Source organism: Simochromis diagramma, unplaced genomic scaffold, assembly GCF_900408965.1.
Source record: "Simochromis diagramma unplaced genomic scaffold, fSimDia1.1 OVJJ01000596.1, whole genome shotgun sequence".
NCBI lineage: Eukaryota > Metazoa > Chordata > Actinopteri > Cichliformes > Cichlidae > Simochromis > Simochromis diagramma.
In genome coordinates, this window is record NW_024387245.1 from 14508894 (window position 1) to 14533172 (window position 24279).

A 24279-nucleotide genomic window follows, 5' to 3' on the forward strand; every position below is an offset into this window, starting at 1 on the left:
TGTGACAAAGTGGAAGAGCAGTTGCAATGCTTTCCATTTGTCCCATATGTGTTTACCTTTTTTTGCACATTGTACACATTATTCTGTTATTGATTTGCTATTTGTCAAGTAACATTGCTTCACTCACTATCCCGGGTTTGTTTGTGTAAGCGTTCTGTTGCCAGCAAATCAAACATTCTGCAAATTAGGACAGATACTAAGTTATGTTTCTCTATATTTTATTATGTTACAGATTAAGTCCTTTGTTCATACTGTTTTCAGCATTCTCAACAAGACAAGTGATGGAAGGGCTATCCAAAAATAGGCTCTTTTTGGTTTCGTTTAATGCCCCGACAAAGGTCACAGTGCATCTGCTTAAGGAAATGTGTAAAATGAACCCTCTCTCATTACTGAGCTTCTCTTTGATCCATAGCTGAGTCTGTCTTTGCATGAATGACCATGGTGCAGTGCTGACTGTGTGAGTGAAGCTATCAGCAGCAACACCAAAAAGATTGTCAGGCACCCAGCTGGATTGCCTCCTAACAGTATCTCCCGTATTTAAAAATAGCACGCACACACAAAATTACACAACATTACTGCTTTATGTTGTGGTTACTTTGAATGTTAGGGAGGGGAAAAAAATAAAAGACAAGTTTTGCTTTGACGGTTTTCTGTTTACATAGAGAGAGCAGTTTATCAGAAAGTTTTACATATAACGTTACTTCTCAGTGGAAGAAAGACTGATGGGAGACAGAAAGTTTGGTTATTTTGTCATTTGTACAGTATCTAGCTTTAATAATTTTTGTCTGGAAGGAACTGTCAGAAGATGTCTCAATTCGATCGTGGCCACAACCTTTAACAGCAGGTTGTGGCAAATTTTCAAATATGAAATTATGTAATTGATGTTATTATTTTAACTTGAAAAACACATTCAAATAAAACAAATTAAAAGGCTGCAAAGGAGGAACGGAGCTTGCAGATTTCACTCTCAAACTGATTTCAAACGATTGCCGCTCATAGCAGCAGCAGCCACTACGCTCTGTCAGTTCCCCTCTGTCAGTGTGTCAGCGCTCCTGCTAATGGGCATGTTGCCAAGACAACGGCTCAAACACCTTGCCATCTGGGACCACCTGGTGGAGGCCTCCAAAAGACAACTTCACTAACTTGACTTCACTACACAAATACATGCATGAAGGCAGAGTGCAAACTGGCACTCGCATCTACAACACACACCCAACCACCCGCCTATCTGTTTTGCACTGAATTATGCTAGCCTACTGTGCTCCTTTAGTAATATTTCATCTGGTATATCCAAGCCAAAAGAATATATATCATTTGAAATATGACTGCGTTCGCTGTCAGAAGAGACAGACAAATGTAGAAATTATGTGTCAAAAATTATGTCTGTGGAAAATGACATAACTGGGGTTCATGAAGTAGCAAGCATACCACTTTCTTATACTGCTGTTTCTCCTGGCGAAGTGTGGTTACTTCAAGCTTTAGAGCTCGGTTTCTCTCCTCCAGCAGTCGAAAGCGGCTTGCGTGGTAGACAGTGGAGTGGCCTGTAGCTTGCTGAGATGAAACATCATATCTGGACTGCAAGACAAATAATAAAGATAAGAATAACCAGTGTTGAACATTCCTGTATTATTAAATACAATATCATTTTAGTAGTAGCTGTAATAGTGCTGGTAGAGCCAGGCTAACACTTCTGTGAAGCAGTCCTTCAAGACCAACATTATCCTGCTGCTAAGATGTTACAAGTGATCATGTTTATATGATGCCATGCAGGTTTAGAGGTTTAGAGCCTCAGGCAGACTGGGACCAGTTGGTCAGCCCCAGGCACCACTGGTTGTTAGGATAAATGTGTATTCCATGACACCAACAACCTAGATGAACATCTGAACTGTGCTCATTTCAGTACAACTTAAAACTTTCGCAAGTATTTTTGTTTTACACTGGGCATATCAAACTCATTTTCCATGCAACAAAACTACATGAAAAATGTGTAAAATTACAGAAAAATTCTGGTAGTCCAGTGCCTAGATGGTCCTGTAAAGTTTTGTTATTTCAAAGAAAATGACCTTTTTTTCTGTGAACTCCCAGATAAAAAAAATTATATATGTATATATATATATATATATATATATATATATATATATATATATATATATATATATATTAGATAGTGAAAAACAGGAACTTTCTGTCATTTAATTGTTTATCTATTACATAATTACTTTGCTGTAGTATTTATCAATGGGAAAAGCTATAAAAAGTTTAGAAATCTATGCACTCCTTCACATTTCACATTTTCCAGAGGCATCCAGTGGTCCCGATTGGAGTCTTTGCCAGGCTAATTCTGGCCCCCTGGCTTTATGTTTGATACCTCTGTCCTAAACCAAAAAACTAAATCAAATATGACCCTGTGCATATTAGCAAATATATTATCCATAGGGAAACATGAAAGTGTCTGTCTATTATCGTCTAATGGCAATTACCCAAAACCTTAAAAGTGAAACTCAGGTGGATCCCATGGAAGATGTGCAGCGGACAAGTTGTGTCATGAAATCCTCCAGTGTCTATAAAACAATCTGTTGTCCACACAGGAGTCATCACCCTTGTAATAATATTTAAACACACGATCACATTATATTATTAATGTGGATATCAGTGCCACATTTACTAGAGATATTTCACTACAAAACCTGGCAACCTCATGGTGACCTAACAGGAAACATAAGGCAACCATTATCTGCATAAAGTCATCTGGCACTTTATTCAAGTTACTTAACCAACCAATTCACATGATTAATATACAGTAAAGAGAAGCCATATTGACAGTGTTTCTTACAACAGTCTACTGCTTCAGTCCCATATGGTCAGTGACAGGAAAGGGATTAGCGGGTCTGATAATGAAGCTGCTGCAGCTCAGTCTGCACATCAGTGTATTTTTTTTTAACATTTTCTTGATGGCATAAAAAAGCCTTTAAAATCCAAAATTTCACTTGCTTAAATTCTCAGTGGAAATGTAGTGCATATCTGCAACAGGCAGGCTGGAAGCATCCCTTGTGCTGCTGAGTTAGTCTTCTTTCATGAAAGACATCCATCGGAGCAGTTTGGTGGCACTTTTCCATTCATAGCTGTCGTGTTTTGGAATAGAACTGCTATGCTGTCAGTCTTTTTTCAAAGTTTCCAATCACGCTGGAGCTACCAGAGGGACTGTAGATAGCAGAGGTATTAGGCAGCTTTTTTGCTGAAGTGAGAGAAAATCTGATTTAAGATACAGTAAAAATGTATTTGTGCCTCCTGGAATTAAACACAACCCCGAAGATAGAAGGATGCATTTTGCTCTGATATATATATATATATATATATATATATATATATATATATATATATATATATATATATATATATATATATATATATATATATATCAGAATACAGAACATTCCCCTTTACGTAAGGCTAAAGAAAGATTTGGTGCTGTGCTACACTCTGCTTACTTTAAGTATTACAGGAAAATGTTAGAGAAGTATAATCTGAAATGCCTGAAAAAGCATTAGTCTTTCATATTTGCCTCCTGAAAAAGCACACTTAGCCTGCCCAGACACACAAGTATTACCACTTTAGCACCTCAAACAAAGGAAAGCTTTTGCCTGCATTACTTTGAAGTCTGTTCTCTTTTGTCTTTTCCCTCCCTATACTAGCTTTTCATCTAATTTTTTTTTAAGTTACTAAACCCATCTCAAGGAACTTTAAGGCTGTGGTCAAATTGTCAGCCCACTGTTCTCATCAAGCATTATTTCTTTTTACCAATCCCTGACAGACCAACCAACAGATGGCTCTCACTTCAGTTTATATTATTCTAATATATCAATTTGCTTGTTACCAGAACAGTTGGTATTTTGGCACACAAAACAATTCACACACTCGCACACATACAAACAATAACCAGATCCCCTTGATGGAAAGCCAAACCATCACACTCCACAAAGCACATATGAAAAAACAAAGTTGCAGACAAGATGACAGTTTACCCACAGAGCGTAAGCTTCTGAAGCCAGTACGATGGAAGTGCCAAGTAGACAGAAAGACAGCCAGATCCACCTGCTAATACACCAGACCCGCTAAGCAGTCGAGCCTACACATATATCCACCAGTGTAATATGGTGATCGTTCCAAGAACAGACAGAGAGATGGACCTGCCAACCAGTGCTGTTGGTTTTCCAAACAGACAGACAGACTAACACATTCTGTCAGGCTGTTCAGAGCAAGATATTAGGCCATATTGACGTCCCTATGAGAGCTGATTTTGTGAGTCATTTACCACAGAACCACTGGTTTACAGATTTAACATGCTAAAAAATATATATGGCTAAAGGCAGGTAACCTCTTTAGTGACTTGACAACAAAATGAAAATATTTTCTCAGCTTCATTTAAAATACTTTGGACATTTTAGCATCTGGGTGACTGGACTCTGGAGCAAACACATAAACTCTAATCACAGGCAGTTAAGACATCCAAGGGAGACATGATACCATACAATCAGACTCCTAATTTAACAGAGTTTGGTGCATCTAAGCACTGTAACCAGTCCCTTGTCTGGCAGGGCCCAATTGTGCCGTCCACACAGGAGTCGTCATCCTTGTACTGAGGAAGCTGGCAAAGCTGCTCTGACAGCAGTTACGTCAGAGTTTAGAATAATGGCACACTCATGCACACTGGGGTCACAGGAAATACCAACAGCATTTGCTTCTAAGTGTGAGCCAGAAAAGGAGCAATTAAAGGAAGATTATAAAAAGTCCAGATGCTAAGCTGGTATTTTATCCATTCTCTGCCTTTAATTCAGAGAGAATGAGCAAAAGGCAAAATGTTTTTCCATAAAACACATCTGAGTCACTCCTGGGTGACTAGGAGTGACTCAGATGTGTGACTAGGTAAAAGGTACAGTGTAGCTAACAATTCACCTTGATCTCTTGATTTAGGCCACCAATGTCCAAAGTAAAACTTTAACAGATCTTTAAAAAGCCTGGAGAACTGTTGGTCAAGAGCACAAATAAAAATTACAAGAAAATCCAGCTCCTGAGGGGTGGCTCAAGATTTTTGCACAGTGCTGTACATCCAATATTCTGCACAAGCTATGGATAACCATAAGACAACAGAAAATATTACCAATATTAATACCATATAAATCGGCAGACTGAGGGCAGAGGGATGAGATGAATTAATTAGTTGAGAAAATTCAGATGCTATACAGTCTCAGAAACAATCAGCGAGAAGACCTTGCAGCAGTATACATAAGATTTTTACCACCTGAGAATTTTCTTTTGTATTTAATATCTCAATGATTTTACATAAATAGTAATAATAATTTACTCGTGTTTGTATAAATCTGCCACAGCATCTCATAAGTTGCTCTGAAGTAGTAAAATCTGCCTGTTCCCCATAAAACCAGTCTGTTTTACTTCCACTCATGCAGTCTCCGACTGCGTGACAACCTTTGGGAATACAGCAATACTCCACTCTCAGAGGAAGTGTATGCCTCCAGTCTGATTTAATGCACTGGCCAAGGTTCTTACCTGTGTGCAGTGTGGTTGGTTTATATTGCCGTTGTGTGTGTCTTTGTTGATTTCAGTGACCCACAATGTAAGATACTTTCACTTCAGATTTTATATGTTCCGTCGAGAGTCTTTTTAATTTTGTTTTGTTTGTTTTTTACTTCCATCTAAGGGATATATTCCTTTTTTGTGTTTGCAATCGGTAAAGGTCACAGCTGTGGAGTGCTGTAGTGTGTGTACTGCTCAAAGGCAAGTCTTTAAAGCAGGTAACTGCTACAAAGGGATTTGTAGAGCTTACTGACTGCTATACTTAACTTCCATGACATATTTCAGAGCCTTGTTCATAATTTTCTGATGAAGTGCCAAGGAGCAGCGCACTAAAAAAGGTAGGCAGGTGAACGACGCAAATATTTATTGCATTGATACCAACACTGGTATTGGTATTGGGTCGATATCAGTGTGACAGGATAGATACTTTCTTTCTATCCTCAAAGTTTAGTATGATGGCCACTGATTTGTGTTAAATAATGAAAAGCTGAAAGATGTGTATTGTGTTAACTAAGTATTTTGGAAACTAAAAATCTCACTGATTTACTGGTTATTAAAATGTGTTAAGAATTTCTCAATTGATGATGATTAATCTCATAAACACCGAGGCACTGCTCTCTACATAAGCTTCCTTTATCAGATAAAAGTATCGGTATCAACAATATTGGCCCAGCATTTACTTGGTATCTAATCTATGCCAAAATGTTCAATATGGTACAGCACAAGAACACATTTCTGGGAAATAAAAATAGCAAAATAACATTCATTAAAGGCTATGAAGGCAAGCAGCAGAAACCTAAAAATACAAGGAGCTTAATTTCTGCACAATACCGGTGACAACAGCGGTGATGGACGCACAGTGAGTGCATTATCCATTTAAAACTAATGAACAACTGGAGGCTGGGGGAACTGTTTATTAACCAAAGCAGATAATGTGGGTAGCTATTAAGATGTTACAGCATATGATTATGTAATACGGGCTTTTTACTTCTTTATACCCCTCACAGTTAAGCTTCACTCCCATTTTCCAGCAGTTAATAGCTACCAACTTTATCAGCACGCAGACAAATGCTGTGTGCATTCAAGAGTCTGCTTAATAAGAATCACATTTTCTGGGACGTCTGTGGATTGCTGCTTTGTTTGATGACTCCCGCTAAAGGGACACAGTAGAATAGATTAGGGAGGCAGCATGTGGTGGCTGGACTTGAACCAAGGGCACTGTGGTTAAGTGGCGTGTGCTCAGCCAACCGAGCTGCCAGGATACCCCGAAGGTAATCTTTTTTTTTGACTAGGGGGAATTTAAATTTATTGTCATGTCGCCATCTGGTGAGGAAGTGAAACACTTGCATCCGTGCTGCCTGATGCTTGAGGTGGATACATATGATCAAAAACAAAGAAAGAAAGGACGAAGCAAAGGAAGAAATCCAGCCAAGATTTTCAGAGAAACAATTCACCCACTGCTCCTTTGAGGAAGAACCGTTTATATTTTTAATACAGTTATTTATTTATTTGTTCATTCATTTATTTATTTATTTATTTTAGAGAGGTTTGCACAGTAATGCTAGCGTGCAGTGGTTTTGTAAAGAGACCCACGGTAATAACACTGTCCCTACCGCAAACGCAGTATCTTTTTTGTCCCGAATTGTCTCTCTTTTCTTCCCGTCACATCACGGACCGGCAGCGGAGGCGCAGGCGACACGTCACTGTGCGTAACCCACGTGTGTGTGTGTGTGTGTGTGTGTGTGTGTGTGTGTGTGTGTGTGTGTGTGTGTGTGTGTGTGTGGTTATGTTTGTGTGTCGGGGTCTTAGTGCATCTGTGTGCGTGCTTGCCTAGTCCACACACACCCGTGGCTGGCCTGGATTATCACCTTAACAGCGAGACCAAAAACAGCGCCACCTTCCTGGCACCCAAACAGTTCCTGCACCCTCTCACCATCGCTGCCAAACACCCCCCACCTCCACCTTTCTACTGGTGTCAGTACCTTTCTCTCTTACGTCTGTCATCCAAAGGATGTGTTCAGTTGACCAAACATCAACGTCACGCACGCGAAAAAAGGAGGGATGTGTTGGAGGGGCATGCACGGCATTACATCATACATCGTCCACTTCACCTGACCTCGCAGGTGAAGTGAGGCTCATATTTTGAGTTCAGAAGTTGTCTAATTTGCTAAATAATCTTAGATAATCTTGATGTTAGATAATGATGTCTGCTTTTCTCACTTGATACGTACATGTTTCCAGAAATGAAGAGTTTTTGCTGAAACATACAATACTGTGTAAAAGTACTGAGCCACCCCACATTTCTTTATAATGTTGTAGGAAAATGGGAAATATGTGCAGCAATTTATTGAAAGGTGTGTGGAAACTCACATGGAAATGCATTATATAAGGCAAAAACAGAGTTTGTACCATTCTAATGAGCTTGAAAGTCAATATTCAGTATTTAGGTTCCTTTGGAAGTGCGCATGCGCCATTAGAGTGCTGCATGCTGTAACCTATAATTTCCTTCGGGATTAATAAAGTATTCTGATTCTGATTCTGATTCTGATTATTCTTCAAGACAGTCTGAACTCTCTTAGGAGAGCTTTCCTGTGATATCTTCAAGCAGTCATAAGATTATATAGTTCCTCCTGCTTCTTGAACTTCATTTAAAGTTGTTCTTTGGGTGTTTTTTTGTTTGTTTTTGTGTTAAGTTGGTTGTTTTAGTTTGTTTTTGCTCCTTTATCTGTCGAGATGCTTCAATAATGCTGAGGTCTGAGCTCTCAGGAGGCCCATCCATCACTCATGGTGTTCTGTATGTTTTTATATCCAGGTATGCTTTTACTGCATTAGGTATGTGTTTGGGATTACTGTAATGCTGAAAAATGAAGCCATTAACAATGAGATGCTTTCAAGACAGGTATTACACGATGGATCAAAATTTGATGGTACTTTCCTATATCAATAATTCCATCAATTTTAACAAGATCTCCAAGCTGAAAAGCAGTCCCAAACCATGGCAGAGCATCCGCCATATGTTACAGATAGACGCCCACTGTTGTAGTTCTCTCCTGACGTCCTCTGCACAAATCAATGATGATTCAAACCTTAGATTTACCGTTTTTACTGAATGCTTAAACCCTAACTGTGATTCTTATAGCACAATTTCTAAAACTATTAATACTTATAGCAAAACCACTCACTGAGTTTGCAAAACTAAAAGTACAAACACTGCTTTGCACTCAGTTTGCCATTTTGTAACACACACTTTGCAAACCTGTAGCTACAATCCACTGCACAGCACTCTTTTTGCAGAACTGTAAACACAACTCACTGCTTTACACTCAATTTCCAAATGATCAACGCACTCCTAGCAAAACTATACACATTTAAGGCCATTATTTACACTATTTTGCCAACTGTCTGGCACACTGTCACATGTGAAAACTTTTTTAGATAATTAGTTCACTTTGCAATCAGCCTAAGCACTATAATACAGGTAAGCTCTGTGTGTGGAGTACAATGGAGGGAGCAGGAAGAGTGAGAAGTAGAGGAGGCTGAGGAAGAGGACGTGGAGGTGAAGAAGTAGGATGAAGAGGACGACAAGGACAAGGAGGAGCAAGAGGAGGACGAGGAGGGGGGAGAGGAGGACGAGGAGGGGGGAGAGGAAGGGTAAGAAGAGTAAGAAATAGAATTGCTGATGACATCAGAGCTACAATAGTGGACCATGTAATCAACCGTGGAATGACCCTGAGGGAAGCTGGCCAACGGGTACAGCCTAACTCGAGCTGCTACACTGTAGCAAGCATCATAAGGACATCTTGAAATGAGAATCGGTTAGTACAGTCACTTTGCACTAAGATTTGTAGCACTGCCGTATGCCAATGAAAAACACAACAATACCATAGATGTAAAAATACTGAAATTGTTACTTTACAGAATTGCTAGATGACCAGATGCTGGGGGCAGAGGAAGCATGTTCACTGCAGACCAAGAAACCCATATAGTCAATATGGCGATTGCAAATAATCCTATACTTGGAAATAAACACTTGTGTTTGTTTTGATGTGTTTGAATAAACACCAGTACTTGAAGTTTGGATCCCTCTATGCTTACGGCTCTATGACAAAAGTATGAGTTCAAACTGACATAGCCTACCTTGTGCACAGAGAAAGCAAAAGCCAGATGTGTTTTTTATTCATACCATCAGTGTGTAGTTGGTGCATTGTGTGCTTATTAATATGATGGCTTGTGTTAACTGTTGGATACAAAAATACCATTTTTACAAAGGTGTGGAGAGTTAAGCAAAGGTTGTTCGCTTTTACAAGAAAACTACAATGTTTTGCTGATTGGGTGAAGAGTTTTCTTATTTGTGTGTAGAGTTTTGCAAAAATAGCCAATAGTTACAAAAAAATGTGCTCAAGCCATCAGAAAAAACTGTATAATCTGGATTCATGACTCTGTGTGTTCTTATGTAATTTTGCATGCCTCAGCCTTTTCTCCCTGCTTCCCTTTGTTCAGAAAGGCTTCTTTACAGCCAAACTGTTATCTCTGGCATTTCTCACAGATTTAGATAAAGAAATGGGAAGAAACAAAGGGGGCCTGTAACAAGAGAAATCATTTTTTTGCTAAAATGTTTGTTATCTGTAGCCATATCACTGGTTCATCCCTTGAGATAGGTCCCTTTTTATGCTTAAATGATTCATAAGTCAGTGTTAAGTGGCTTAACAAACAAAGACAAAACCCCTAACACTGGTCAAGTACAAGGAGTGGGCTGTAAATGAGAGAAAAAGCCTCCTATGTCCAAAGAGAAACTTTGAAAGACCTTCATAAAACCTTGAGAACTATTGCTCAAGACAACTTAAAAAATTACAAGAAAGTCTGACTTCCAAGTAGTCAGACTTTATTTGGAAGTAGCCACTTCTACAATCAAACAATACAGAAGTAGACCTTTATGCCTCAGAATCAACACCTTGTTAAAAACTCAGACTATACCCTCGACTCCACTCTGTTTCATCCATGTCTACCTATAGCATTTTAAGGTTTGGAACTTTTCTCTAGGATTAAAATCTACACTGTCATGTTCCTGGTCCCAGTCCTACCTTGCATCCTATTTGCTCTTTTCACCTCCTCTAAATCCCTAAGAGAGGGCTCAAATTAAATTAGGTTTTAGTGAGGTTACATCAGCACCAGGCACTCAATGTATTATGTAGTACTAGTTCTCGGTTTAGCTGGGACAGAGCAAAGAGTACGGAGGGGAGGACAGAATGAAAGAGACACATGGGACAGAGGACAGGACAGAAAGACAGGAAGGAGAGGTGAAAGTGGGATGTACGCACTGTTCCACTCTGTTGCCTAGCAACACGTGCTTGCTGTCTGTTCTCATCTTTACTGTAGGCACATTTACTCTTGCAGTGAACTGGTTTCCAGCCACGACATGACGCCCTGTGAGGCTGGGAATGAGGAACAGATGGAAACTGGATTGGACAGACTGGCTCCTTTAAATATGCAAATAACTGAAGGCAAATTGTAATTTAAGTACTATATATATATATATATGTGTGTGTACATATATATATATATATATATATATATATATATATATATATATATAAAGGTGATTTGATTTGATTTGATCACACACACGTGTGTGTGTGTGTGTGTGTGTGTGTGTGTGTGTGTGTGTGTGTAGACATATAAAAATATGGAGCTGGAGATGAGAATGGCAGGTTTATTCTAAACCCCTTTGGACACCTTTAAAAACCTTAAGCATCTATAGTGGCCTATCGCTCCACTGGATAAATTTTGAAAACCCTGAAAATGTGTTTTCAGAAGCATGCTGTCTTCTCTGAGACATAATTGTCAGTGACTTAGAATCGCCAGTGATCCTCTGGAGGACAAGTGGTTTACCTGATAGATCAGTAATTTTTCTTTTGGACAAGGGGATTCAATTCAAAGTGCCCGAATCACACAGTAGTATGTCTGCTGCTGTTAAAACCTTTACAATTGTTTTAATGTTGCTGACAGGTGTACATTTGTTGGGATCAAACAAAGCACAAAAAGAAAGAGATGTAAGCAGTGACAATATAATCAAGAGCTGCAACTCTTTGCACTCAAATCTCAGTGCTGGCAATAAATGAAGACTCCCATGTAGGCATTTAACATTTTAACATTGAATGCATGGCTTACTGTCTGAATAAAGTCTGCACAGTTAAAAGTTTGCACTGCAACATGGCAGTAAGTTCACTGTATCTACAGTCACCAGATCTCAGTCCAGGGGAGCACCTTTAGGATGTGGTGGAGATTTAAGCCAGCAAAAGAGGATCTGACCAAATACTGGCAAGATGTACCTGATGAAATGCCCAGTGAGAGTATATTAATTTATACAGTTTAATGCTATCTTATAAGATCACTACCAAATATTACTTAAAACTGACTTCAAATCACAAGTTAAAATTTTATCAGCTACCAGTAAATGCCATTTATCCTACACCAAGGTCAACACTAATGTTTCCACACTAAAGTTCATCTTAGCTATACAAGCAGTAGTGTGTCTAAGGCCTATAGTATGATGTTACCTTGCCCTTGCTCTGCAGGTGGTGATGGTGCAAGTTTCTGGCAGCAATCATGGCGAGCTGTCTCTGGATCCACTGTAACTCCATCTGAGACTCCCTCAGCAGGTTCTCCACATTAGCACTGGACTTGTGATCCCGCATTATCACCTGCAACACCAGTCTGCAGGTTACATAGTGAATCTATGATGCAAACCTCATATTCTGCACGCACACACACTGACGGTGCAATGCTGGAACAGTGCCATCAGCATATATACAAAGAGAAGCATGTACGCATCATTGAATAATCAAGAACTATTGCTTTTTGACCAGCATCAATAGGTGTCATTTATTAAAGTTGAATACTTAAGGATTTTGAGCTACCTTTGTAGTTTGTGTCTGGTTCAGATTTATATTTTAGTTTCACTAAACTTCACCTGAAAATAGAGCATATTTATGTGCATTCTTTAGTCATCAAATCACCATGTTTCCAAACAAACAATAACATATAGTGTGTTTGATCGATATTAAAATGACAAATAACTGTACATCATGAACAAAAAGCATTTCAAATATTTCATTATAATTCATGATTATTGTTTTCTCAATGCAAAATTCAAATTGTTGCAGTGCATAAGCTAAAAACGAAAGGTCTGCTGCTGAGAAAAAGCACTAATGCACTAATAAAGAGCTTTTGACACTTACTGTACAAATCCTTCATCTTCTTTCATTAAAAAAATCAACACGCAACTTGTTTGTTCATTTTGAGAAACACAGTCAGTCCTTGAGAGTAAAAGTCACATTTTTAAAAGATGAATCATTATTCCAGTTGAACTCCGTTGCCACCCGCACAAGTTCGTCCACATATACATGTAGGCACTGACTAGTATGTTCATGTGTGTGTCCATGTGCGTGTGCGTGTGTGTTATCACTGAGAGAGAGCTTCATTCGGTTACATAAGAGAGGATTAGTGCACAGACACACAGTGAAGGGGTGTGTGAGTGTGTGGAGGGTATGGTGGAGGGGGGCACGGAAAATACAACAGCTCATATTAATTGATACTAAATCTCCATCTATGTTGACATGCTTTGTGCGTTTGGTCAAACAGACACTGACTTCCACACAGGAGTGTTGCATTCACACTAACCATACAGAGCACAGATACATGCAGGGTAGAGACGGTTAATGATGCTTGCACCTCAGGGGATTTGACTTATTGGACTCTACCTAATCTACACTAACAAATGCTCCAATGTCTGACTGTCTGTTTTTTCATTTGTGTTTTTTTAATACTAACAAGATCAGATTCCTTTTTTTTTCCTTTTTGCTTTTCCTTTTTGATTCATTCATTCAAAAAGTGGCTTTTTTAAAATAAATGAATGCCATTGTGTTAAAAACTAATGACCAAAGACAAAAAAGAATAATAACTGGCCTCTTCTTCTTCTTCCATTGTTTCTCTTAAAACCTCGGCCAAATGCTTGAACAGATTCTCTGTGCTGACTCACCTTGGACAGCTTTTACTTCCTTGCAGGGGATTGTGGAGGAGGAGGAGGAGGAGGACAGACAACAACAACAGCAGCAGCACACAGAGCTCAGGAGTCTTACAGATTTATGCAAAGTATCCCACCCTTCAAAGACCTCTATGAACCACCTCTGAGAGCCAAAGCATCTCTGTCGCAGATTTATCAAAGGCAGAGAGAGTGACATTATCCAGGCCTGATTGGGATTTCACATTTTTTATTTATATATTAAATAATCTATAAATCCATTATTTTAATTAATTCCATTACAGTATTCTTTTAAATTCAAAACCATCCCCTTTCTCTAAAGATTTAAGTTTATTACTGTGGTGAGGCAATGTACTTAGCTCATATTGATTCTGAGCAAATAGCTCTTCACTGTTTACACACAAGTAATAAGAGCTCATTTAAAGAAGACAAATGAACTAGAAACTGAATTTAGAAGTGGATTCATTGCATTGTTTGAAATTATATTTTATTAAGTTAGCTGTGAATGGCTGTTAAGTGTTAGCGCTGTACACAACTGTTCAGGAGCTGAAAAAAATGTGTTTGCAAATATTATGGACTAATAGATATAATGCTGCATCATAAAAACTGCAAACGCCTTCATCTATGATGCTTTAAAACTTCTGCAAGGACTGTATTTCATAGTTCTTACCCATTTAACAAATGGTCTTCAGCTTCTCTCATCCTCTTCACAAAGATCGTGTTTGGCTGGGTAGTATCATGCCCATCTTGTAGTTCACCATAAGCGAAGCCTACAAAAATTATAAATAGATTTTCTAATCTTCAAAACTGTAGGGATTTACTGCAGACTCCGTAGCCTCCATGGTTTGTTGCTTGTGGCGTGTGTCTCAGTACATTTTTGGAGCGCTTCTCCCTCATATGACTTGTTCTTTTGAAACAGAAGTCAGTTATGATTCAGAATCTTTCTCTCACAGCGCTCTTGTACCCAAGGCGGCCTGCTGTGTGCCCATATGGCAAACTTAACAAGAGCATGAAATATGAACAGCAGACGGAAAAAGATCATCTAAGGCAAACCTTAACCTCACCTGTATGAGGGGAGAACACCCTTGATAAGGCCTGGCTGTATCCTTGCAGTGTAATTAACTGTGATGTTTTAATGTAGGTTTAAGACTATATGACACACAGAACTGTGCAAACGTTTTGAGTACTCCTTAATTTCTTTATATTTTGCTAAGAAATTAGGAAACATGTACAATGGAAATAAAAACAAAGTATATAACTCAAACATATGGACAACATTTATTCTTCAAACAGCCTAAACTCTCTAAGGCAGCTTTCTTCTTCTTTTCTTTAAGTAGTTTTCGGGAATAGCTCTCCAGGTTTCTTGAGGAAATTCACATCTCTTCTTTGGATGTTGGATGGCTTTTGCTCTATTCTCTGTCAAGATGATCCCACACTGCTTCAATAATGTGAGGTTCATGCTCTGTGGAGACCAATTCATGACTGATAGTATTCCATTGTGTGCTTTTTTCCCCAGCTTTCCCCAGCTGGCTTTGCATGTAGGATCCAGGTCTGAATGTACTTTTCTACCCCTTTATTTTATCAATTTTGACGTGATCTCCAACACCACTGTCGGCAGCCCCAAACCACGACAGCGCCTCTACCATGTTTTAACCATGCCTATAGACCCCCACTATTGTACCTCTGTCATGACACAATGGGGATTTGAAGTAAAAACTTTAAATATAGATTCTTAATGCTTCTTGCTATTGATTTTTAGTCCAGATCAGGTGAAATTTGGCATACTTCAGCTTCTTCTCCCCACTCCCCTGCATTATGAATGGCTTCTTCACAGCCACCCTTCCACTAAGACCATTTCTGATGAGACTTCAATGAACATTAGACACATCAACTGAAGGGCCACATGCATCTCTCAGGTTTTGTATCATGTCTTTGCTGGATGCTTTGCCATTTTCAACAGTAATGACTTTAAGACCGTTCATCTGCTGTAAATACGTTTTTTAGGCCTGACACTACACACCATGCTGAGATATACCAAGTTTTTGGCTAATAGCTCTTTGAGAACACCTTGCTGATGCAAATCATCATAACATTTCCTTTGTTTTTTTCAAATATTCAACTAAAAAAAAAAATTGTGTTATGATTCATAAAACAAGGGCAGTGATAAGTGGCTTAAGAAAAAAAAAACTGTTCCTCTGAAAATGGTCAGGTACAAGGACCGGAGCAAAGAAACAACCACTGTCCAAAGATAACGAGGGGTGACGAGATTTTTGCTCAGTACATTATAACAAATTGAGCATCTCCTGCCTGATTTTGGAGGACCAAAATGCAGCCACATTAAGTGAAAATACGCAATGCACTGAATGACTTTGTTGTTTAACTGGAAGCAGAAAACTTGAGTTTTAGCGTAGCTTAACATTTACCAACAATTTCCTGTTTACATTCTTTCTTTGAATTCTTGAAATTGTGTATAATTGATTTCAAGTAACAATGCCTTCAAAGACCATCAGTTCTAGAAAATGTTTTTATTGGCATACAACAGTCACACATCGAGGACAGTAATATAGAATTTTAAAAAAAGCAAGAAAGCATCTAATTTTCATGGAGAAGATTTGGGCAACGCTTTCTGAAAAGCACTTCAGATAAAAGATGAACGAGTGTAAAAAGGTTCTAACAAGGCAAATGTGGTCCGTTGTTTTGTCTCATTTTATGCCAGACAGAAGTGCTGTCCTAACACGTCTCCCCCTCCTTTTAGTAACCGTGTGGCAGTTTCAAATTCCAGTGGGACGCTCTTGATCTCAGGTTGCTTCAGGTCTTTTTCCATCAGCTGTGAAAAAGAAAATGAAATAACTTATTCATCTAAACCAAATTTAATTTGACCAGAAATAAGAGGAAAACTAATTCTTGAAGCGTCACCTCATACGTTGTGACCTCTAGTGTCTCACTGATGTCATCCTCCTGTTCTGACAAAGGTGTGTTGATCAGCAGTGCAGCTTTAGCCACATCTGGATGGTAATGCTTTTGCAGCGACTATAGAAAAGATGACAGGAAAATGTGTCATTTTAGTGACTCCTCCACTTAAATTGGACTTTCAATCGTTTGTGACATCTCTTCAACATGTTTTCCCCAAAGAGAAAAAAAATGAGAAATATCAAAACTCAAAAGTCAGTTGTCATCAGCGACAGAGGTAATTCATTTGGGAATCTAAAGTTATTGCCTGCACACCTTAATTTCCCACAAGCTGCTTTCTAAGGCACGGCACTGAGCAGGATCCTCTTCATCCATCAGATAAGGATCCTCAAAAGGTTCTGTCACCACACAAAAGCAAACATTTATCACATATCCTACAGACAATTCATACAGACAAGTTAACACACCGATCCCAACTACAAAAGTCTGAAACTCACCATCTTCTGCGCTGGGCTTGTGAATGAGGACTCTGCAGGACGGGTGGCGACGGATCAGGTTGTAGATGAAGGGCAGCACTATGAGAAGGGCTGTAGGCGGTGCCGTGAGAGCCAGACGAGCCAGACGTTTGGCAAATGCAGCCACTAAGTAAACTGGCAAGTGACTGAAGGAAACCAAAAACAGAACATGCATTTTAGCAATGTAGATCCTGAGCTTTCATGCTCATTATTTAAGTAGTAGGATGCTTATATTTGGTCTGTTTAGCAGCTTAAATAGTTCAGCCAAAGCTCATAAAAATAACAGCAGGTCACCCACAAAGCAACATTCATCCTGTGTAAAGAGTAAAAACCTGAATGCAATAATTTACAGATTTGATAAACTCACAATAGAACATAGAAAACATAAAAAATGTTTAAACTGAGTAAAAGGAACACATTTCAAAAAAGTCTGGATGGCGTAGTTTACCACTGCGTAGTATCGTCTTTCTTTTAAACATCTGGGAACTGAGGAGAGCAGCGGCTGGTATAAGTTTCTGATCCAGGATTCTAACAGCTAACAGCTGGTGCAGCACCGTGACTTTTCAACAGTGAAGCCACGCTTCTGTAACATATCCAATATGGAGTTTAGCGTTGTCTTGGTAAAAAAAAAATGCAAGGCCTTTAATTGGAAAAGACTTAATCTGGATGAGAGCACACGCTGCTCTCAGCAGTGATGACTCCATAGGCACCAATGCACCTTCATACCATCAGGGACTAAACAAAGTGCTAAAAAACCTGAATGGTTCCTCTCCTCCGTAATCCGGAGGATGTGGTGTCCATGTCCAACAAAACTGTTTTCCACTTTGCCTCAGTCCATTTTAAATGAGCTTTGGCCAAGAGACGATGGCGGCTTTATTGGATCATGTTCACATACGACTTCTTCTTTGTATGACAGAGCTTTAACCTGCAATTGTGAGCGACACAGTGAACAATGTTCATAGACAATGATTTCTGGATTTGCACCTAAGCTCATGCAGGGATTTCCATGACAGGCTCAAGGATCATGGGTATCCAGTATTGACTTCAGCGTGAGATTTCTCCAGATTCTCCGAATCTTTTTATTTTATGTATTGTAGCCTACAACTGTATGTCAAGGAACACGATTCTGAAATTGCTGTAAAATTTAAAGACTGTTTTTGCAAATTTGCTCTGAGAAACTCTGCCTCTCTAAGATCCTCTTTATATATCCCATCATGTTACTGACCTGTTGCCAGTTATCCTAATTAGTTACAAAATATTCCTTCAGCAATTTCTTTTTAATACCACTTATTTTTCCACCCTTTTTTCCCCTCAGTCCCAACTTTGAGATGTGCTGCCATTAAATTCAAAATTCTAAATATTTTTCATAGAAAATCTTAAAACTGTTTGCTATGTTCTATTGTGAATAAAATATCGATTTATGAGACTCAAATGTCAGTGAATTCTTTTTTTTTTTTTAAATGTTCCAACATTTTACAGAATCTGATTTATAAATGAATAAAAAAGGATTTTGAAATATGTGACTGAATTCTTACCTGGAGCTAAGGAAGACATTGGCTAAATGGAAAAAGCGTGCTCTGTACTTCACATGAAAAACAGAAGGCTCAAGTAGATTATACAACTTCTTGTAGAAATCAGGATAATCTCTGCAAACACACAATACGTGGTTTTGATTTATGTGATCAAATGTCTCCCATTGTACTGTAAATAATCTGATCTAGTAAAAGAGACAAAAAAAAATGTGCTTTTCACTCACAGGTTGTGTTGATGTATGAGGACAAAAAGGCCATTGAGTGCTAGCAGGCTGATTGCCCCACCTGTTCGATGAAGACAAGAATCTGCTGATTACCATCACTTTATAAGAAAGCTGTAGATGAACATATGAAAGTGTTGTTTTTCCACCTTTCAAATTCTGAAATAGTATTTTTGAACATCTGATGGTACTTTTGTGCTCATAATTCTATCAATTCTATCAAGATTCTCAACACCAAACCATGACAGAGCCTCCACCGTGCTTTACAGATGTAGACACTCGCCTCATCCATACGCATTGACAATTATTTGAAATAAAACTTGTATTCATTACTTCATAAAATTTGTTGACATTGACGTTCAGTCCAGTTCTTGTGTAATTTAGCATACTTCAGCCTTTTCTCCTTGTTTTGCTTCCTTAAAAACGGCTTCCTGAAAGTCGTCGTATGTCACTGAGACTCTTGGGTTCTGTGTCAAGTCTTTGTTGCATCCTCTCTTTTTTCCTATTTCTTAAGGACATGATTTTCAGATGCTGTTCATTTGCCATGGATAGGTGTTTAAGCCTGCCATGTCTTGTTTTGTCCTCCATTTGTCCAGTTTCCTTGAATATTTTTTAAGAACACACTGCATGCCATGCTGACATATGCCATGTTTTCAGCTAAAAGCATTTTGATGGAATTTTTCTAAGATTCAGCTACAAAAATGAAAAAGAAAAAACAAAAAAAAACAACAAATGATTTATTTTTGTATATATATATGTATATATATGGTGCTAATAACAAAGTGCAGAGAGACAATTTAAAACAGGTTCTTTGCCAAGTTGTTTGTTATTCCCAGTGTTGGGGAGTAACGGAACACATGTACCGCCGTTACGTATTTAAAATACAAAATATGAGTAACTGTATTCCGTTACAGTTACCGTTTAAAAAGGTGGTATTCAGAATACAGTTACTTTGTTGAAATAAATGGATTACACTGCGGTACTTTCCTGTTTCATTTTGTCGCGGGTCAGGACTGTTTGGTTTTGTTTGACAGCTACGTTCTGTTGTTCCAGGCGGCAACGTTACGGTTGCCATGGTTACAGGGCGACGCTCTCTCTCTCTCTCTCTGCGACTGTGTGTTTCCTGGGTGAGAGAGCGCCTTTTCGTTGTTGTTGTTGTGCTAAGCTAACAGGCAGAATGCTACAAGCATAGCTCTAAAGAATGTAGCATCATGGGCAGTGTAGTCCGTGTTGCAGGGAGAATGGACTGCCATACACGTTATGGGTCCGTGAGCGCGAGGAGGGAGAAAAAGGGGAGTGGAAAGGTACGAGTTGTCATCGAGGAAAAACGGGAGCTGGAAGCATGTAAATATAATAATAACCACTTCAGCCAAGAAGAGTGCCTGAGCCCAGTTGTAAGTAAGCTATTAAGACTCGACTGTACACAGTGTTCGTGTTTTCCTCTGAAACAATAAGTTCCGTTGGAGCAGTCTTTCAACGCCTCTCTCTGTCTCTTGCAAGAAAAGTTGACCCAGACAACAAAGTAAAGCTAGTTTTCGGCTACGAGCCGACAGGGACCCCGCCGTATTAGTCAGAGGTCCCTTTACTACAGTTCGGAGTCGCGGACCTTCAGTAATAGTAATAAATCACACAGCAATAGTACATTCATGTAGTTGTAAAAAGCATGATAATATATTAAGTAATCCAAAGTATTCAGAATACGTTACTGTCATTGAGTAACGTAGCGGAATACGTTACAGAATACATTTTGGGGCATGTATTCGGTAATCTGTAATGGAATACATTTTAAAAGTAACCTTCCCAACACTGGTTATTCCTCTGTAAATGATTAGGCACATGGACTGGACTGAAAAAGGTTAAAAAGCAGTCAGTGACTAAAGAAAAACTTTGAAAGACCTTCAGAGTGCTTGGAGAACTGCTGTTCAAGTTCATTTAAAAAAATTACAGTATAGAAAGTGTACATACTGCACAGCCCCGCCAAAAAGCATGTCACATAAAAACAACTTGAATCCACAAAGCTCTCAAATATTTTTCATGTTTATAGGATAGCTAGACAAACAGATACACGAGTCAGGTGACGCAGACGCGTTATACTCTGCGTGAGGTTAGGCTTGGGTCCGAGTGCAATAAATTTGGTCAGAGGGCATTTCACTACAGGGGTCACTATAGTGAACTAGAAAAATAATATTCTAACAACTACTTCCCCCTAGTGTTCGCTGATGTCCATGCACAAGCAGATATAATCCCAGTTGAAGTAAGTAAAACAACAAAACAAAACACTGTTAAATTCTCATTAATCAATCTAAAACTAACAAAGCTAAAGAATCGCTTCACTGTAACTCTAACAATGAAATCTTCCTGTGTTTTTTATGGAGCATTTACATTTATGCTGTAGACAATGTACTGTAGCATTTTTGTTGTGTTTATACCAAATTAATTATTTAATTCAAAATATTTGAATTTTAGGATTCTTTTATATTTCAAACACAGTCACTATCACTACAGTTCAGACTTCTAAAACTATCACAGACCAGATGTGAAAATACCTTAAAAGTTACAGATGTCAGTCGACCTCATGGTGAAGTACCGTCACCATAGAGCCACGAGCACACACATAACTTACCAATTTCATAGGCAGCAGTCAAGAAGTCGATCATGAGCGTGGGTTTGCTCATATACGGCAGAATGGAGTCATGTAGTATCACCAGGACCTTTTTATACATGCTGTTTGGCAACTACAATACAGACATCAAACATTAATGAGACATATCACAGAGCACAAAACAGAGAAGAGACTGTTGGTCTAATCTACTTACCTTATACTTCAGAAAGCCAAGCCACATCCTCTCAAAGACACGCTTATGTTCCTGTGTGGCAGAAGATCTAACAGCATTCAGAAAACCTTTTTGTTGGCAAACAGAAATGTGAAGATTTGATTTAAAGTATTTTACTTACATGCAGCTTGGCAGCTTTCCAGTCCTCATGCTTGGCTGAGAAAAAAAATGCCATTATTGACTTATAAAAAAAAACAAAAAGTCCCCAAACTGGATTTTCTCCCTCTGCAGTGACATTTTATCATCACGACAAAAGACAGAGGGACTCCCACTGTGATTATCACATCTTAAAAAGTATTACCTTCCTGTTTGACCATAAAATTGGTCAGCTCTGACTCCTGGTTTGGCATGCTGATGCTGGACATGAGTGTGAACACATTGTTCTGATATACAGGCACCACAGCCTGGAAGGAACAAACAAGCAGTATTTAGCAAATCCCATAATGTCTTTAACACAGAAAGAAAGCATCCACGTAAACGTCTACAGCAGACAGGTGATGATTTCCTACCCCTTTGCTTTTGTCCATGACTTTGCCGACGTTATCCCGGATGGAGCTCATTACATAATAGCGCACATCCTCCATCTCGAGAAACTCCTGGAACCTGGAGATCAGCAGGGAATTGTCTGTAGCTTTAGACAGAAGGTTGTCCACCAGTGCCTGGCAGTACAAGAAAAAAGAAATATCAGGAGGAGCCACAAATGACAAAGTGTATCTTTCGGGAAAAGCTATTTTTGCCTTGAGTAATAAGCTGAAAGAAGTACTTAAGTCACCCAAAAGAACACAGAAATTATTAATACTTATTAATCCTAGAAATCACAGCCAAAATGCTACCTGGATCAGTTCCCTTGGGAAGCTGTAATGTTCACTCCAGTCCAAGTCCTCAAGAGGATGCCGTCCTTCTCCGGCAGCAAATTTCATCAGGCAGCACATGGCACTCTCCTGTATCCAAAAAGTTATCTAATCATGTATTTTTCTTATTTAAATGAATATCATTGCCTCCCTCAAGTCCCCAAGAACTGCAAGCAATGTAATCAATTGCACAATGCAAAACTGTAAAAGATAACTCCCCGTACAACACAGAAACTTTCAACACGTCTGTGCAAAATAGATACTGAACCCCCAGCAAACATGTCTAATGTGAGCCTTTCGTTCTAACAGTCAAAAAGTGAAGACATGTATTAATTTGTTTCTCTTAAGTTTAATTAACGTGTGACGGAAGGAGAAGTCACAGAGAGACAGCTCACCTTGATGTCATACTGCTCATGGCTGAGGTGCTCTAACAGGATCTCAACACAACTGGTGTACCGGTGTCGCATAAATATCCGGTACTTGTCCTCGGCGCTGTAGCCCCCTGGACCAGACAAACCCAGGTAAATGGCGACAGGAGCAACACGCATACATCCACCTCAGAACTGTTGTTGGTAATCGGGTTACAATCGTATACTAACCGCTCAATGCGTCCTCCTCTCCGGGGAGCTTTCCCAAGAACAGCTCCTTCCTCTCCAGCAGCGCACAGAACAGCTCGCTGCACGCAGCGACTGCGCTGATAACCTCCTTCTCTTGTTCTGCCTGCTCACAGACACGAAGGAAACAAACACGTACACTTACTGAAAGCTGCCCAGCGGTGATCATGCTAAGGTTAGCTAAATGGCATGGATTCAGTACAGCGTGGATGTTTAGGTGTGGAAATTTATACCTGAAGGCTCTCGAGAATGTCGAAAACATCGTTGGCATGCTTTCTGCTCTCGAGGATACGCTCGACGGTTTTGCTGAGATCTACTTTGGCTTTTTTTGCACTCTTTTCTGCTGTTTTTACCGAACTCACGTTGCGCTTTTTGGCCGGTGCCATGTTTACTGGCTGGTGCTTCTTCTTTGAGGTTTACTGCCGGTAATAAAGCAGGAACTGGTGCGTTACCGCCACCAGCTGGTATGGAGTGTGAAGCGTCACATCCTCTCAGTGATGTTCGTCTATCTTCCAGAAATATGGCACCCTTATAAAACCTTTTGCTTTATAATATTAATTAGATTCGACTTTTTTTCCTTATACTTCTGACAGTGGACTGAAGGACACATAAGACAGATGTACGATGTTAAATATACTGCCAGGGGCACCTCCAGAATGTTTTCATGGGGTGGCCATATGGGGCACACTAAAGATTTTGGTGTGGCACACCAAAAACAGAATTTCATGTTTTATTATGCTGTTGTCAAATATAGGTTACTTGAAAAATGTGGCAAAATCAAGAGACGGTTGAAAAAGTTATATCACTGAAAATCCAAATAAGATTTTGAAATTCATAATTATCTGTTTTGAATAACAAGTTACTGTTTCAAGGCTCACCACAGGACATCTCTGTGATGTAGTGGCAGGCACTGGGGTCGATTTGGCGCCCCTGTGTACTGCTTGCTTTACGGATGTGTTGATCTTTCTTCTGGCACGCCCTTGCTTTGCCACACTCTCTTACATTTCTTCCTGAACCTCCCCACATTAAGTAATCACATAGCCATAGGTCATCATTAAATAGTTTAACTGAAAAAGATTCCTTCAAAGAACTGTCAATAAGTGAAAAAGCAACCAGTGTCCAAAGAAAAACTTTTAGAGTCCTTCAGAAAGCCCGGAGGATTATTGCTG

The 24279-nt window shown here is 39.2% G+C and overlaps 2 protein-coding genes across 5 annotated transcripts in view; both read right to left on the reverse strand.

The window, feature by feature from the left end:
* The window catches only part of si:ch73-287m6.1 (RIMS-binding protein 2), a 70354-nt gene extending 55780 nt beyond the window's left edge, over window positions 1-14574 (reverse strand). For 3 of the 4 annotated variants that reach the window (XM_040000082.1, XM_040000084.1, XM_040000081.1), the window contains exons 1-3: window positions 14304-14574; window positions 12150-12293; window positions 1429-1575 (exon numbers count right to left, since the gene is read on the reverse strand). In XM_040000082.1, the coding sequence (XP_039856016.1) occupies window positions 1429-1575; window positions 12150-12287 (285 nt within the window). In that variant the 5' untranslated portion in view covers window positions 12288-12293; window positions 14304-14574. The remainder of the gene's footprint in view (window positions 1-1428; window positions 1576-12149; window positions 12294-14303) is intronic. The other variant, XM_040000083.1, reaches the window with a different exon arrangement.
* A 1565-nt stretch (window positions 14575-16139) lies between these two features.
* noc4l (nucleolar complex associated 4 homolog) lies at window positions 16140-23591 on the reverse strand. Its single transcript, XM_040000666.1, has 15 exons — window positions 23344-23591; window positions 23096-23216; window positions 22892-22998; window positions 22479-22586; window positions 22155-22304; window positions 21947-22049; window positions 21767-21801; window positions 21628-21678; window positions 21435-21546; window positions 18815-18875; window positions 18594-18704; window positions 17041-17204; window positions 16859-16941; window positions 16550-16663; window positions 16140-16460 (listed from the first exon to the last, which is right to left on the reverse strand). The coding sequence occupies exons 1-15, from the start codon at window positions 23494-23496 to the stop codon at window positions 16341-16343; spliced, it is 1593 nt and encodes a 530-aa protein (XP_039856600.1). The 5' UTR covers window positions 23497-23591; the 3' UTR covers window positions 16140-16340.
* Between the last annotated feature and the right edge of the window lie 688 nt (window positions 23592-24279).

What these genes read in the sequence shown, in the direction of transcription:
- noc4l (XM_040000666.1), bottom strand. Translation starts at nt 23,496, where the DNA reads ATGGCACCGGCCAAAAAGCGCAACGTGAGTTCGGTAAAAACAGCAGAA. An exon ending in ATGAGCAGTATGACATCAAG is followed by an intron (nt 22,587 to 22,891) that starts GTGAGCTGTCTC and finishes TTTTGGATACAG; the next exon opens with GAGAGTGCCATGTGCTGCCT. An exon ending in TTTTATGGTCAAACAGGAAG is followed by an intron (nt 21,802 to 21,946) that starts GTAATACTTTTT and finishes TTTTTTTCTCAG; the next exon opens with CCAAGCATGAGGACTGGAAA.